The sequence below is a fragment of the Triticum aestivum genome, chromosome 3D, assembly GCF_018294505.1.
Source record: "Triticum aestivum cultivar Chinese Spring chromosome 3D, IWGSC CS RefSeq v2.1, whole genome shotgun sequence".
NCBI classification, from domain to species: Eukaryota; Viridiplantae; Streptophyta; class Magnoliopsida; order Poales; family Poaceae; genus Triticum; species Triticum aestivum.
This window is the reverse complement of record NC_057802.1, coordinates 164,908,533-164,925,109: the sequence shown is the minus strand read 5'-3', so window position 1 is coordinate 164,925,109 and position 16,577 is coordinate 164,908,533. Positions and strand designations below refer to the sequence as shown.

The window sequence follows — 16,577 nt, the reverse complement described above, 5'->3', positions numbered from 1 at the left end:
CCGATTAATACATCTAGCATGAATAATAAACATGTATCATGATATAAGGAAATATAAATAACAACTTTATTATTGCCTCTAGGGCATATTTCCTTCATTCCCAAGCCGGAGCCTGAGCAGCCGCGGCTGGCGGAGTACAGGGGGGGTGGCCAGCAAGCCCGGCGATCGTCTCCTTAGTGGCTGACGTCACCATCGACCTCATGAGCAATGATGACGAGGACAAGAAGAAGTATGATGACGACGATCAGTGGCGGAGCTAGAGCCAAAACCATGGGGGGCATGGCCTTGAGGGGGGCAAACATAATTATTTTCAACTGATTTATAGTGAAAAATAGACCAAATAGACAGAGATATAGGCTTGCTTTCTTGTGAGACTAGATCGTTTGGCGCGCGTTGCTGCGCCTGTCCATTCTTAATTTTATTTTTAGGGACTTGAAGTAATTTATATACTTTGTTTGCAATGCTTTGATGTATTAGGCTTCCATGTAGGTTGTTTTTGTCTCCACTTGATTTTTTCAACACAATGATATGTAATCGGGACTCACAAAGAAAACGATATGTAATAAGGGAGAGGAGCCGGTCAATCTACAATAATACTATGTAACTACAGAGAGGAATCCAGCTGGTTTGCAAGAAAGTAGTGTGTTCCAGGAAATCCAGTTTGGCTCTTGGGAGTATATGCTCCTGCGCCCAATTTTGTTGACCCGTGCAAAAAAATAAGTTGAATACCGAATTTTACACTTAATTTTGTTTTTCACCAATGAAGTACTGTTATCCCGTTTCGCATGAAAATTGTCAAGCACGCTTGTTACACTAACAGGAACACACAAACATGTACACAAGAAGACAGAAATTTTCATTTTTATTTACTATTTATTTTGAATTTACTATTCATCTGAGAGCACATGCCGACGTGTTGGTTCAAGTCGTGGTATCAAGTGTATGGGATTTAAATTAGGATGGCTGATGGGAACATGTTTTGTGATTGATCATCTACTGTTTTGGCTCCCAAAATAACTCTATAGCAAAATGTTGCAGAGATTTGCAATACAAAGTTTGAGAATGGTAGATACATCATGATAAATACTCCCTCCATTCCTAAATATTTGTCTTTTTAGAGATTTCAAATGGACTACCACATACGGATGTATATAGACATATTTTAGAGTGTAGATTCACTCATTTTGCTCCGTATGTAATCATTTGTTGAAATCTCTAGAAAGACAAATATTTAGGAATAGAGGGAGTAGGTTGCGGGTAAAGCAACCATGAGAGCAATATAAAATAGTTCTACATACATATCTTTACATCTAGGAACAACGCAAACTCACAAAGTATGCAGACTGGAAAACAGAAAGAAAAAAAAAGCATTATGTACTGATTAATTAGTGTACTGATTAATCAACGCAAACTCACGGTCAGTTAGGACGTTGTTAAAACCACCTTTCAAGTGTCAGTATATGCGGTTCTTTCTGCAGAAAGATACTGACATGTAAAGCAGCTTTCATATGATACAAGTTATTAATGAGAAAAATAAATAATGATAATGCTTGTAAGTCCCACTGAAAATGAAAAGCTACCAGGTAAAAAAATACTGAGAAGGGTAGAACTATTATAAATACACAGACTATAAACAAAAATAAGATATAGTGCTGGTGTTACCATATTTAAATTTGAGGTTTTTCCAATTATTAAGAGAGAAATGTTTAGGTACAATAGTACAAGAAATAAAATTCATACAAATGATGTTAACATCATGTCTTATACTCACATTTCTTTGATTCCTCTTACCTAGTTTCTGCAGTGGTTCGGTCCAGTAGAAAAGATTGAATGGGGCCGGTGTGTGGTGAAAAAGGGTTCATCAAGACAGTTCTCTCCTTAACCTGGGAAGAAGGGTACTTGAGTTGGATCTTTAGTTGGCCCATCATAGTAATTTATGTACAAATCTTGCTTCGGGGTCAGATCATTCAAAAGTTGTCAGGCTGGGTAGGCTTTGGAAACAAAAGGCTTTGCTCTTGTTCTTTCTGCTCAACTTTGTAAAAAATAAAGAATCGGCTATAAACCTATCACCAACATACATTGCACACTTAACAATCAATTCAATCATACTGAAAATAATTCCAATACCCCCAAAGGAGAGAGTTGCAGATAGAGTGCAAAAGAGACTTTACTTAACTGGAATGCAAGAAGCCGTTTAATTACGCTACATTCTGAAGTAACCAAAAAAGACTAAACTGCAAGAAGCCGTTTAATTACACTACATTCTGAAGTTGGAGAAGCCACATCCCCATCTCCAACATCTCCTCCACAATCAGGCACATACTGGAAGCACCAAACATTCAACAATCCTTTCTTCTTTGCAAGAACTGTACAGACATTATATATGTCATTTTTCATATAGGAACAAACTAAGGGTGTGTACAACAACATTATGCTTGCGTCTAAGGATCTACCGTCCTAAACAACCTGATGCATCATGCATATATATAGCGAAAATAATAGTGGACAGTAGCATGTCATGAATATCTACGAACAGATAAAAATGGAAAGTAAGCAATCGTATGAACACACTGACTATGGAATAAAATATGAAATTCGACTAAACTAACCTTTGAGCAGCCATTGGGATCCTCAGTTTTAGAATTCAGGAACAAAATTAACCCCAGAAACACCCTGCAAATTTTTTTTTGAGATGCTGCAGAAATTTGTTGAACCAATAAGCTAGAAGCAATCACAAACACTTGGGCAACAATAACTGCAACAAATTAAAAGCGGAAATCAGCATCAGCAGGAGCCCGACCAGAGTACATATATTAAGTGTCAAGGGATTGTATTGGGAAAGGGAAATCTGCATCAAAATTGAATATGAGGGGCGACATAGTGGAGAAGCGTAGCTCTTGATGCTACTGCAGTACTGCTGGAGGAAGAAGGGAGAAGAACCTGGGTGACCGGACAGAGCATATGTAGGTACCTGACCTCCACCATCCGTCTTGAGGCGCAGCCCCACTCCATTAATGCTTCTGTAGAAACGGCTGCTCCGCGCACTGCATCCTCATCAATCTTTGTCTATGCGTGATTAGAAACTGAAGTGTAATTGTGTGTTTGAAGTCTGAGCGGAGCAGTTTCCAAAAGGCATAACCGGCCCAGTTTACCACAGGGCTTGGATTCGGCCTCTGGAATAGCAGGCCATAGGACAGCCGGGCCAGTTGCGGGAGTGATGATTTTACACATTAAATCTGACGGCCAGAAACGTTTAGATCACGAAAACGGACGACCAGAAACCCAAATCGCTGAGAGAGCTCGCTTTAGGCTCGGTTATACTGTCCTTAATGGGGGGCCATGGCCCAGGTTGGCCCCCACCAAGCTCCGCCACTAATGACGATGATGACTACTTCAAGGCGGCAGCGACAACGGCTCCGACGTGGACGACGACGATCAGTAGCTTTGTTTAGGGTTTATGTGTGTATAAATTATAAACTTTAAATGAAATTTGTGTTGTTTGAATATCCAATTTGAATGTTTGTATCTATGCATGTTTGAATATCCAATTTGAATGTCTGTATCTATGCATGTTTGAATGTCCAATTTGTGCCATGTTTGCTTGTGTGTGACAAGTGGTGACCCAAATTTCATGAAGATGCAAAGATAATTGGGTGTTTTCAATAGAACAATGTCAATTTTGTGATGGTTGTTTTAATAGACTTGTTGTATTGCAACTTTAATATTTTTTCCCATAAACTAGTGCACATAGGATGGCTCGATTCAAAGGCATTTGAATTTTTGATCTTTTTTCATTTTTTTGTTTTTTCTCAAACCGGGGTTAAACTTGTGGTGTTGACCATTCATATAAAATGGTTTGGAATTCTTACTTGACTTGTCCCAAGTTCATCCACCACCAATATTATACCATAGAATGATTTTTCAAAAATTTCAGGAGCAATCTACATCACACTTGTAGTGCAAATTTGGGCTTTTTTTTGATAATTCACTACAACTCAACTAAATGCATGGAATATAACAATATTAATCTGAAATTGGTGAAACCTGGCCAGTGCCCATCCAATGTGGCCTGATTTTGATGAAAAATAAAATGGAACAATTTTCAAATTATTTGAGGCACTTCCTTCACAAACAAATTTCATTTTTGGGCTTGGAAATTGGAAAATTTATTTTTACTACAAAATAATTGCAAATTCCTATGAAACATTATCCACAATGGTAACACCAATAGTTGTGCCAAATTTGGGCATGTTATCATGGATTTTGCCATGTATGTGGTCATTTCCATGTGCATATACCTTGAAATCCACACAAATCCATTCTAGATAGTCCATTTTGTGAAGTTTTTTTTTCTTCAGACTTGTTGTATTGCAATTTTAATATTTTTCCCACAAACTAGTGTACATAAGATGACTCAGTGCCAAGGTATTTGAATTTTTGAGCCCTTTTTCATTCTTTTTCAAACTGGGGTCAAACTTGTAGTGTTGACCATTCATACAAAATGGTTTGGAATTCCTACTTGCTTTGTTCCAAATTCATCTGTTGTACCATAAAATGTTTTTTTAAATTGGGAGCAATCTACATCACACTTGTAGTGCAAATTTGGGTCTTTCTGATAATTCACTAAAACTCAACTAAATGCATGGAATATAGCAATATTACTCTAAAATTGTTGAAACTAGTCAGCGCCCATCCAATGCGGCCTGCTTTTGATGAAAAATGAAATGTAACAAATTTTAAAATTATTCGAGGCATTTCCTTCACAAACAAATGTCATTTCCGGGGCTTGAAAATTGAAATTTTTATTTTTTATTACAAAATAATTGCAAATTCCTATGAAACATTGTCCACAATGTGGCCTGCTTTTGATGGAAAATAAAATGGAACAAATTTCAAAATTATTTGAGGCTCTTCCTTCACAAACAAATATTTTTTAAGGACTAAACTAATTTCTGTGGCCTACTTTTGTTACTTTGCTTGTCCCAAGTCCATTCACCAAGCAATATTCAGTACTAAACTAATTTGGTTGCCTAAAGTGCATCCGCCACACCAAATGGCTTGAACAAAACTATTAACACCCTGATGGTATACTACATATAATGAGTAAACGGTTGGTTTATGCTTCGCTTCGTTTAGAGCATAAAATGGCGAGGACTGTTTCAAAATTCACGTACACATACTTGCGCCTCTCTTTGAGCATGTGGTCTCGAGGTCGAGTACTCTTCGCGGCTTAATAAGCCACCTTTTTTTCGGTTGGCGCAGCCGCTGACAAAAGTGTCCCATAAGCCAGTAACTGCACCCACCACCTATGACCGTGAAGCCACTGACAAAGGTGTCCCACGCTCCAGTAACTGCGACCACCACCTACGATCGCGCAGCCACTGACAGAGGTGCCCCACAAGTCAGAATATGCGCCCACCACCTACGGCCGCGCAACCACTGACAGAGGTGTTCCACAAGTCAGAATATGCGCCCACCATCTACAACCGTGCAGCCGCTGACAGAGGGGCCCCACAAGTCAGAATATGCTCCCGCCATCTACGAGCGCGCAACCGCTGATAGAGGTGTCCCACAAGTCAGTATATGCGCCCACAATCTACGAGAAGGCAGTCGCTGACAGGGGTGTCCCACGCGTCTGAAACCACACCCAGTAATGGTCAAAGACTTTGACCCAACGACAAACCCCTGTTTGGGCTTTTGCGAGGGTGGGCCACGCGGTGGAGGGGAAAAGTAAGGACTGGCTTAGAGCGTGGGCAAAACCGAGGAGAACTAAGCGAAGAGGGTCACAGAAATAGAAATCCCTACTTAAGTTGGCATTTCATGGCTATTTTACAGTGTTCAACACCGGTGAATTGTGCTCAAATCTTTATGACTATACCTCCCCATGATCTTTGATTCAATGTGGTTTCGGTCGAGCTTTTGCTCAATCTAGACTAGCTCAAACAATAGAACGACCACTATCGAAGTCTTGCATTGGAACTTGAAAATGCACCTTTCTAATTTGTACTGTAGTTGTGTACGTTAATTTTTTAATTAAAACGAAATTACATTTATCTTTTTTTAAGCAAGAAGAAGGAACTTTATGCTAAAAATAACCTTTTTGAATTATATAAATAAATCAACCCTTCTCCAGACCCGCTAAAAAAACCTTCTCCAGAAGGTAAACGAGCCCGTTCGGTACTGAGCGAGGTTTGCCGTGCCTACTAGGGCTCGCGAGTTCTCCGCCTCGTCTCATTTCCCCCTCTTACCGACACGAACCCGGCGGCCAAATTTAGGGTTTTGCTCCCGCAATCTCCCCCCGAAGCCGCCGCCTTCTTCCCGCGCCGGCGGCGATCCAACTCCGCGTCTCCATCCGCCGATCCGGACTTTTTTTCAATCTCCGGATCTCGCTCAAGATGGTGCGTTCCCTCCCTCCCCCCTCTCCTCTCGATCCCCAAAGCTGGAGATGCGGTCGTGTCTAACTTGGTGTTTTCATTCTTCCGCAGCTTCCCCTCTCGCTCCTCAAGACCGCCCAGGGGCATCCCATGGTAAGACCACGGCGGCTGGATTCGCCTTCGCTCTTGCTATAGTTCACCGTTTTTGTTTCCAATTGTGTTAGGGTTTCCTGATTACTTGTTTTTTTGCGTGGTTTCAGCTCGTGGAGCTCAAGAACGGCGAGACCTACAATGGTCACTTGGTGAACTGCGACACGTGGATGAACATCCACCTCCGGGAGGTTATTTGCACCTCGAAGGTGAATTTTTGCCCTCCCTGTCTCCCTCCTGTGGTTGAGTGTATTTGCACAAGATTTTTTTTATGTTAAACGCATTAGAAGAGAAACTGCGGTAAGCCAAAAACGCGAAAAAACTCAAAAAATGCCAAGAACAGAGTAAACTAGGAATAAGCTACGAAGAGACAAAAGAACTGTACAGCTCTCTTACTGTATACTAGCCAAGGTAGTATGTCAGGAGGACATCTGTGGTGGTCTCCTGATAGCCTTCACGCCTTCTTGCATCCATAGTTGGTCGCCATGAGAATTGAATCAACCAGTGCCAACACTTTGGTGGTTGCGCTGTCGAACACGCCTTTACTTAGCCACCAAATGTGCGACATCGCCAACATGATGAGAGAATGCCGCCCTACCCTTTCCAATGCCATCATATTCCGCGGCAGACTCGAACCTGCTGTCAGATTCTCTTTCGGGCTGGGGACCTAGAGGACTGCGGCGAGAACTGGTTTAAGCACCCGGTACCATGCCTGCCTGGCGAAAACATGATCCGTGAGGATATGACGTTGATTCCATGGACTGATCACAGTGGGGGCACACCAGTGGGTGCGGCAGGCCTTGATGCTTGAGTTGACCGCAGTTCATCACCGATTCAATGTAGCAAGCCATGGAAAAACTTTGCAATGACCGCAGTTCATCACCTGTCGAACATGCAGTCGTTCCTTAGCCACCAAATGTGCGTAACGGCATCATATTCCACAGCAGACTCGAACCTCCTGTTGAAATTCTCTTTCCGGCTGGGGACAAGAGGACTGCAGCGAGAACTGGTTGAAGCACCCGGTGCCATACCTGCCTGGCGAAGACATGATCCGTGAGGATATGGTATATTGATTCCGTGGACTGATCACAGAGGGGGCACGCCGGTGGGTGCGGCAGGCCTCGATGCTTGAGTTGATCGGCAGTTCATCAACGATTCAATGTAGCAAGCCATGCAAAAACATTGCAATCGAGGGGCACTCACCCATCCCAGCTTGCACGCCAACTGATCCTTGATGTCTAGCCATGGGCGTCGAGGATCAGTTCATTTGGAACCTGTCCACCTCAGGACAGTACTTGGCGTGCTCGGCGTACAATGAGTTACTTGCTGGCACGATCAAAGCCACCACTTACAGTGCAATATGGGATCGGTGGGCGCCCCTTAATTGCAAAGTTTTTGCATGGCTTGCTACATTTAGTTGCGCTGGACTGTCGATCAACTCAAGATCAGTTAAGGACATTACTTGGCTAAAACGAACAGGGGAGGCAGCTCTTTATTTCTGAAAGAAATTATTCACAGAACCTCACGCTTGATGTTGAGATTGCTGGGTGTTCTCTTGGACTCTTTAACATTTTTGTCTTACTAGATTAGACTGAGATGTCTTATCTTACGTTTTATGGTTGGGTTTGCAGGATGGTGATAAGTTTTGGAGGATGCCGGAGTGCTATATTCGTGGGAACACAATCAAGTATCTTCGGGTTCCTGATGAGGTATGGGTTTCGGATACAATGTGTCTTTGTTTTGTGTACGGATGTAGTTTGCTCGTTTGGTGACTTACATCTGTCGGATGTATCCCCTGTGCAACCTTATCTTCATAAGGTTCTATGTTGGCATATATGTGTAAGATATCCAATAGCAGTTGCATAAGCAGCATGTTGATATTTATGGTTGGCGTGCAAGTCATTAGACTCGCTACATTGTGTGATTGCACAATATGCCTTGGTTGTGTATTGTTAGCTGCTCTTACGAAAATAAGACAACGATGTATATTGCTTGAATTTCTCAGTACAATCTACGTTTTGGTATTGTTGAAAATTTGCTTATCAGTTTTGGTCAGACATTTGACGACAGCATATGCAGACCCTGCAAGCTTAATAAATAATAAGTACACTTCATAATATTGGACCATTTAGTTTTTGCAATTGAAATTCTGTGACCTACAATAGCTAAAATATCCGAGTCTAACTTCCAACACATGAGAATATTTTGTATATGGACATATGGTAGATACATTGTCAAAACTCAAATGTTTCCCTCTACTCTATTATGTTAGAAATTAGGGGTCAAATTAGCATGCCATGGTCAATGAAAACCTACAGGGACGAAGTTTTAGCCGAATAGAAGAGTATTTATTTGTGCAATAGCAAGACTAGCTCTAGTTTGTGCACTCTAATATGTGCATTGAGCTCTATCCTGTGCAATGTAGTGTGTTCATACTTGATATTTTCTAGAGAAATAATCCAACCAGCTAGCTGTGCAAGTCTCTAAACTTCGATATAGTTGGCTAGCTGCCCACGAGGATTGCTTTGGCTTTAAATCACTAAAATACCGCACCAACTAAATCTCCATTTACCATGCCCCCCCTTTTTTATTCATACTGTTACATATTATCTTCACAGTTATGAGGGCTGAAGCTATCAGTATCTGTAGTGAGGTTAACCAGCCGTTTCTATCCTGACTGCATGAGCTTTATGTTTCCCTCACAGGTGATTGACAAGGTTCAAGAGGAAACTTCTAAGAGTAGATCAGGTATGCATCTAAAGGCTAAAGCTGAAGCAGAGGGTTGTTCATTGGAACACATATTTATATGTCTACACATTATATTCTAATAAACTGGCAAGTATATATAATTATAGCTACATTTTACTAGTTGTGTTATTTACTAACTGCTCATCACTGCATACTATGGGCAAATTGACATTGTGTGGTCTCTGAGGGGCAACTTGACTTCTCTCGTACTCAGTAGGTTAGAAGTATAATAATGTGAATGTATACTAGTCTAATAATGTCATTTTCATGTGGCTAAACATTGTAAGCGGTTAAGAGTTTGTTTTTCTCAATTTTGGCTGCACTAAGCACAAACACGGTGTCTGACTTGTATTCTTAAAGAGCTTCATAGGCCATCGATCTTAGAAGCACAATGTTGATCGCATTTTCAGAACTAAGCATGATGAATGAAGAATTTATATATTTGCAGCAACAATACTGTGATAAACTTGATCTCAAATCTGCTGGCACTTAACTATAGAGAACTAATAGGCATTATCATCTGTATGTAAATACACATACACACTGGTTGTACATTCCAGTGGACCCTGTGTTGGTGGGAATGACAAACGCACATGTACAGTGATTTATTTATTACTACTGTTATAACCTGTAGAACTTACCCTGTTCTTGTATAGAGCTAAGTGATGTTCTGAATTATTTCATGCTACTGTATATGCAGATAGGAAGCCACCAGGTGTTGGCCGCGGAAGAGGAAGAGGAGACATCGGCACTAAGCCCGGGGGCAGAGGAATCGGGCGTGGCCAAGATGATGGCAAAGGTGGTGGCCGTGGAAGGGGTGGGATTGGAAGTAAAGGTGGCAACAAAGGCGGTATGTTCCCTACTTGCGCTTAGATTCCGCTGCCATGTGCTCTCGGTTTTCTGGATAACAACATACTGACCTGTTGTTGTACTTGATGGCAGGACGTGGTCGTGGGTAAGACGGATCTTGAGATGCGAGAATGCCGCTTTTTAAGGCCTGTAGTTGTGGTGTTGCATAGATTGCTTAGGACATGAAAAACTTTGGAGCTGGAATTGCTGGGTTTTGTGGTATGGTATGGCAAACCGTTTGTGTGGTCTGAAGTTACCGAGGAGGAGTTGGCTGTCACCTGTTTGTGTTGTTCGAAACAGTTCACTTAATATTTTGGGTATGGGCATTATGCGTACTAGTCAACATGTATTTGCAAAGTTCCAGCCCAGATTTTACCTATTTGTTGGTTGTTGAGATATCGTTCTGTGATGTGAAAGTGCAGTTTTTACCAATGACGGCCTACGATGTTTGTGCGTTAAAAGATGTCTGTCGATGCATCAGATGGTTTCCATGTAGAACTTAGTTTTCTTTCTTTGGGAGAGATACTGATTCGACCTGTAATATTAAAACGGGATACTGCAGATGGAAAACATCTACTAGTAACCTGCTACTGCATGCATCACAAAATTCAACTTTGATTTGATCATAAATTAGACCAACTAAAACATGATGAAGTGACGTTTTTTATGCTAATGTAGTGTCAAAAAACGTCTTACATACTGAAAGTACTCCCTCTATCCCATAATTTTTAAGTCATAATTATATACTTCCTCAGTCCCGAATTAATGTTAGATACATCTGTATATAGACAAATCTAACACAAGTAATTTGGGATGGAGATAATATATTACTCCAGTATTGGTCTAATTTATGGTCAAAAGTTGAAAATTGGCAAAAGCGCGCGCCTTATTCTTTCATCTCACTCCACTTGGCCGCTTTGGTGTGTTTGGAATAACGGCGGTGGGGGACGGAGCAGTTTAACCTTGCATGTTACAGAAAACAGCTACCCCGGTCTAGGCCAGAGGTCAAAAGCTAGTGATCGGAGAATCTCTCTGTCTCCATGCGGCCCCCATCGAGAAAATCCTTGTACCAAATCGCAGACCTCCTTGGATACCTCTTGAGATCCTCATCGGCAAAATCCACGTAATACAATCCATACGTGTCCCCGACACTAAGTAGTTCATATAAATCCATCAGCGACCAGGCAAAGTAGCCCCTAGTATTCGAACCATTCCTGTCATCACCAAAATTAAAATGTTCATGTTTTTTTTCTGACATCAAATAAAAATGTTCATGTTACTATCACGTGAACGATTCTACAATGCAAACTAAAAGGTCCTTTGGCGCACTTGCATCATTTTGCCATTTTGTTGAAGACTGGCAGGATGAGGATTTTGCTTGTAATACCTGAGAGCAATAAGCAGGTTTTTAAGATGTTCACTCAAGAATTCCACCCTAGGGCCATCATCAAATACCACATCTTGATGCATTCGATACCCTACAGTTGAACGTTTTTGCAAGTCGTGTTAATGGTGTTTATTAAAAGACTATATAGGCACTAGTCTGGACTGAATATTTAGACAAAAATAAGCACATGTCTTCTGCATGATTCTAACTTTTTGGACATCATATAAGTAGGATGCTAAACAAGAAACAAAAAATTGCCAGATCAGCCGGCTTATTTTATCAACAAGGATAGTTGCAAAATACTTACCATTCTCATGGATATAGATTGGAGGATGACCATAAGATTGCTTCAAATGTTCAAGCACTTGCCGTAGACCATAACCTGGCACAGAGAACTGAGAAGCACTATATGTCAGCCCTCTGTTATTATACATTTAATATCTAAAAACAGATTTACTGCAAGTTTCTCTTACCCCAGTGGTAGAATTGCTTGCAACTGCAAGAGATAAATCATGGATTAAATTATCACACTAAAATAAAGAATTCCAATATGATTAAAATAATCAATATGAATCCAAAGTACACAGCTAACTAGATAATGGAAGATTACTCAATGAGCAGAAATTGCTTCTGGTAGTAACTATTGATCTATATAATAAATCGCATTGTCCATAAACTTGCGTGGTTGTCTTTTTTTCCCGAGGATACACCATGGAAAGGTGTATCAGATTCATAGAAGAAGAGCCAAGAAGGCTGATACAATGCCGAGCGGCAAACAATGCATGAAAACAACCACACCACGACCACAACGACACACTACATGCCTTGTTCGGCCTCCATCCACAAGGGGCGAAGAGGCAGAACGCAGAGCACCAAGGCCGCGTCACAGCCAAACCTAAACACCTCGGGAGCACGACCTTTGACATGCAAATAACTTTCTCGGCACCCTAAACTCGTTTCCTTTAAATTGTATTGTCCATAAATTGGTCCCACGTTGTTTAGCTAACAGGTATGGCCGAAATGGAGATGATGTGGCAATGACTCGTCTGCAAATTTGGCATTCACCTTTCTCTATCTCATTAGTCACCACCCTCTATTGCTCCCCTCTCTCTCAACTCAACTTTGCACAGGCCCCTCATCGGAGTGCGCCACCACGCTCCATAACAACAAGTGCGATGTCCGTCGTTCTACAGCCGGACACCGATGCTTCTGGCACCGTTCGTTCACCACCACCGCCTCCATTAGTAACTCCTTCCCTCTGTTTCTCATATTCATCGACCCCCTTTACGATGCTATGTCTGTGCAATGAAGGAATGCTAAGACATCTCAACAGAGTATGAGAACCTCTGCTTGGATCAACCTCAAGTGCCTATGAGGCCTCAACCTATGCTAAATTCGACATCAAGGCCTCCATTCACCTCATCTTGACACGGCACATGATGATCATCTCGGAGGCTACTTTGTGATCTCTGTGCTGGTATTAAGCTATGTTTTGCTCATCTTTCTAGACCAATTGTCCACCGGACCACAATAATAAACAGATTTACTTATGAGCAATCATAAATTACCAACTAGGATCAATAATGATCCTTTACCGACGTAAAGCATATTAAAGTTACTAAAACAAAATCTAGTATATTAGTGCTGACATTTTCCTATATTTTGTCCTGACATGAATAAACTCTAGAAAAATAACAATGATTGAGTCCCCAAAATACAACACATATGAAACTCACATATTGATTTAGCAGCCATATCAGCCATGAAATCCCTTTTGTTGCTGGGAGCATGATGCGGGTCATCCTTCACGTACAAAAATGTGTAGTAATTGATACCAAGAAAGTCCATAGAGTTGATTAGTTAATCAGACTGGCTTCGAGAAAATTTTGGCAACTTGGAGCCGGCGTTCTCCTTCATTACAACTGGGTAGTCTCCATAATAAAGAGGATTCAAGAACCTAATATAGAGAAACAACATAATTTACAAAAGAGCCAAAGTTTGCTCACCATTTTAGTGCAATGCAAGGCAACATTTACTATTACGAAATCCAACTTTCTAGCTCCATAAGTTTACACAAACTTTTTTTTGCGAATAGTTTACACATACTTAAAAAATGATAAGTATCCCACCGTTGCGTGACTAGAAAAATACATCATGCACCACCAACGGAAACAACATCGATACATTTGTTCTTGAATACTACGATGATGATATGTACTTTCATTTTATGCCTTGCTGCCAAGTTTAGATTTTTATACATCAATTGGTAAACCACGAAATCCAATAATACCTGACAATTTCAAAATGAACAATTACATACGCACTTTTAAATAAAAATGTGTTGACATACACAGAAGAACTTCACTAATAAAGGGCTTATGGTTGTAGTTTCAGTACCATGGGACAGCTATGTGGTATTAAAGTACGTGTAATCTAAATTCTCTATTTACAAGCCTATTTCAGGCCCTAAAAATTCTATTGGCACTACTAAATAACATAATGTTCTCTCAGACACGTTATCTGTCATAGGACGAGTTCAACATAGTAAAATATCAAAGATTTCAAATAAGTTTCATTGGCAGTTTGGCACAAATTCAAAAGGCGTTGGATGAAATGTTTAAAATAAGGTAATGGCATCCTTGTTGAGGCTAGACCCTAAAAAGCTTTTATTCGCAAAAAAAAAAGATCCTAAAAAGCTTCTCTATTGGTGATCATTTTGGATCCTCTTCGTCAAGGCCACGTATATCCAACTAGTATAAAATAGATGCTGGCCCTGTAAAGGTAAAAAAAAAAAACGACAAAATGATCAACCTACCAGCCTGTGTAGAAAGCTTGTGCTCTTTTCGCTGCAGCTATATCTTCCGTTGAATTTGTATAAGGTAATATGTTATTTATAAAGATATTCATGCCAATAAGTCCCTGTTGCTTTGCCTGCAGCACAAAGTATATTTTTTGTCCATGGATATAACCGATTTCATATGAAACGTGGTGCTTTTAACGTCCTTAGGAAATATTAGTTAAGCTATACCTAAAGTCCAAGGGACATATGAATGTTACAACACCAGTTTTGCGTATGTAACATACTTCCAATAATTAGCACAGAATATCGGCAACAAAGATCGCATTCAGATTTTTCTTTTTAGAGCAGACCAATTATTCAAGACAACAGTTTATTCTAATCTCAAATAACTTGACAATTATATCACATAGACTACTGCATTGATCGTTCATAATAATAATGTGGATCTAACTATTAAGAAAGTACTTTATAAATACCTTAGTACTACTAATTTGCTAGCGAAAAGATAGTACCTGATACTTTCTTCTGTATAGTGACACAGCTGAGCTATGAGCCAATAAGCAATTACGAGCTACAATGTATGGCTCGTTTACAGAGTCCCCAAAGGAGCAGTTAGCAAATCCAAATGGTTTAGAACATCTCCCTGGTGGCCCGATACCAGCATCATATCCAAGTGAAACTAAAGCGTTAGGTTCATTTAGAGTAGTCCAATTGGTAACCCTATCCCCAAATTCCCTAAAGCACACATCTGCATATGCTGTGAAATCACCACTGGAAACAGACAACGGAGTTAAGAAGTGCGCTTATATTCTACGCATTTACATCTTACAAATCTACAGGCATGGCAAAAAGCAATCTGGTTTTGTACAATGCAGACATAATACGTGTTTTTGCGCCTACATTATTATTTTGCACAATTATCCATAACATACACTAACAGTAATGAATAATATCATACTTACACATCAAAATTTTCAAAAATGAAGACAAAAAATGAAATGCATGAAAACAGAATACATACATTATTTGGGGACTCAACCATCCACCATATTCATCTTCAAGGATCTGAGGAAGATCATACTGAAATATCGTTGCATGTGGTTGAATTCCTGCAAGATACTAGACATAGTAAGCGCGGACATAGCAAGGATTTGATTAAGTGCTCAATTCTTCAATGGCATTCTTCATTAATGCCACTTATTATTTATCAAACTCAATATTAGAGGTACATAATACCCCTCCAGTTCCGTTTATACATCTACTTTTGCCATTAAAAAGCAGATAAATACAGTTCTAAAATAAAAACAGGATGAGTAAGTTAAATTGGACATGTTATTGGCAGTTCAGTCCAACTCTTCATGGACTTACTCCCTAGTCCAATCTCTGGCCTATAATTCCAGTCCACTATAAATTCAGGGGTGTAGGGCCCGGCTAAAACCTACCGATATCATTTCCATTTATATTTACTAATTGTCAGAGTTCAACTTCTTTTACTGCATGCAGCATGTGCACAAAATTGAATTCATTGATTTGTGAACAGAGTGAGTAGTATGTAGTCTCCGTGACGATTAGATTTAATAGGTAGAATATCTTGCATGTAAGATTTACCATGATCAAGAAGTTCATTGATGAGATTGTTGTAGTATTCTACTCCTTTTGGATTGATTTCTCCTCTTCCATCTGAGGAAATGTGAAGGTAAACAGAACTATTGTTTGTAAGAAACCAACTTAATGATAAAAATTTGCTACAAGTTTTTCGAAGACATACTAGGAATAAGCCTTGACCAAGAGATAGAGAATCTATAAGCATCCAGTCCCGTCTCCTTCATTAATTTGATATCCTCCTGTGACAAACACAAGAAAAGATACCGCCACAACCTAAAATTTTCAAATTAGGTTGTAAACATATATTTCATATGCATACCATGATTCCAATACATTTTGGATTTTTGGGATTCAGTTTGGAAATTTATAAACCCTAATTGAATTTGGGTTTTATTAAATACTCCATATCAAAGCCCTGTTGCATAAAATGTTTTTTCAAGGTTGCATCAGGTTGGAAATATTTTTCCTATGATCTATATTATCCCTTCTAGTTTCATGCAAGTTTTTAAAATTTTGGATTTGAAATGGCAATATTTAAGCTAGATTCAAATCCTAGTTCAAATATGAGAAAAACCACACACTATGTACTTGGGCCTCAGGCCAGCAGCAGCGCAGCCCAACCGGCCGCGTAGCCACTTAGGGCCCACGACCCAACCCTGCACCC

General features: G+C 40.1%; 2 protein-coding genes across 2 annotated transcripts in view; one reads left to right on the top strand and one right to left on the bottom strand.

The window, feature by feature from the left end:
* The first annotated feature begins 6,153 nt into the window (after positions 1–6,153).
* LOC123078062 (probable U6 snRNA-associated Sm-like protein LSm4) lies at positions 6,154–10,515 on the top strand. Its single transcript, XM_044500451.1, has 7 exons — positions 6,154–6,398; positions 6,486–6,527; positions 6,635–6,733; positions 8,156–8,233; positions 9,230–9,272; positions 9,973–10,122; positions 10,215–10,515. Exons 1-7 carry the CDS (start codon positions 6,396–6,398, stop codon positions 10,229–10,231), a joined length of 432 nt encoding a protein of 143 aa, XP_044356386.1. The 5' UTR covers positions 6,154–6,395; the 3' UTR covers positions 10,232–10,515.
* Positions 10,516–11,093: 578 nt separating this feature from the next.
* Positions 11,094–16,577, bottom strand: part of LOC123076226 (beta-glucosidase 1-like) — a 33,220-nt gene continuing 27,736 nt past the window's right edge. Inside the window, exons 6-15 of the mRNA XM_044498593.1 lie at positions 16,077–16,152; positions 15,917–15,988; positions 15,330–15,417; positions 14,821–15,079; positions 14,324–14,439; positions 13,370–13,465; positions 11,982–12,004; positions 11,816–11,890; positions 11,509–11,599; positions 11,094–11,335 (exon numbers count right to left, since the gene is read on the bottom strand). Of these exons, the coding sequence (XP_044354528.1) occupies positions 11,134–11,335; positions 11,509–11,599; positions 11,816–11,890; positions 11,982–12,004; positions 13,370–13,465; positions 14,324–14,439; positions 14,821–15,079; positions 15,330–15,417; positions 15,917–15,988; positions 16,077–16,152 (1,098 nt within the window). The 3' untranslated portion in view covers positions 11,094–11,133. The remainder of the gene's footprint in view (positions 11,336–11,508; positions 11,600–11,815; positions 11,891–11,981; positions 12,005–13,369; positions 13,466–14,323; positions 14,440–14,820; positions 15,080–15,329; positions 15,418–15,916; positions 15,989–16,076; positions 16,153–16,577) is intronic.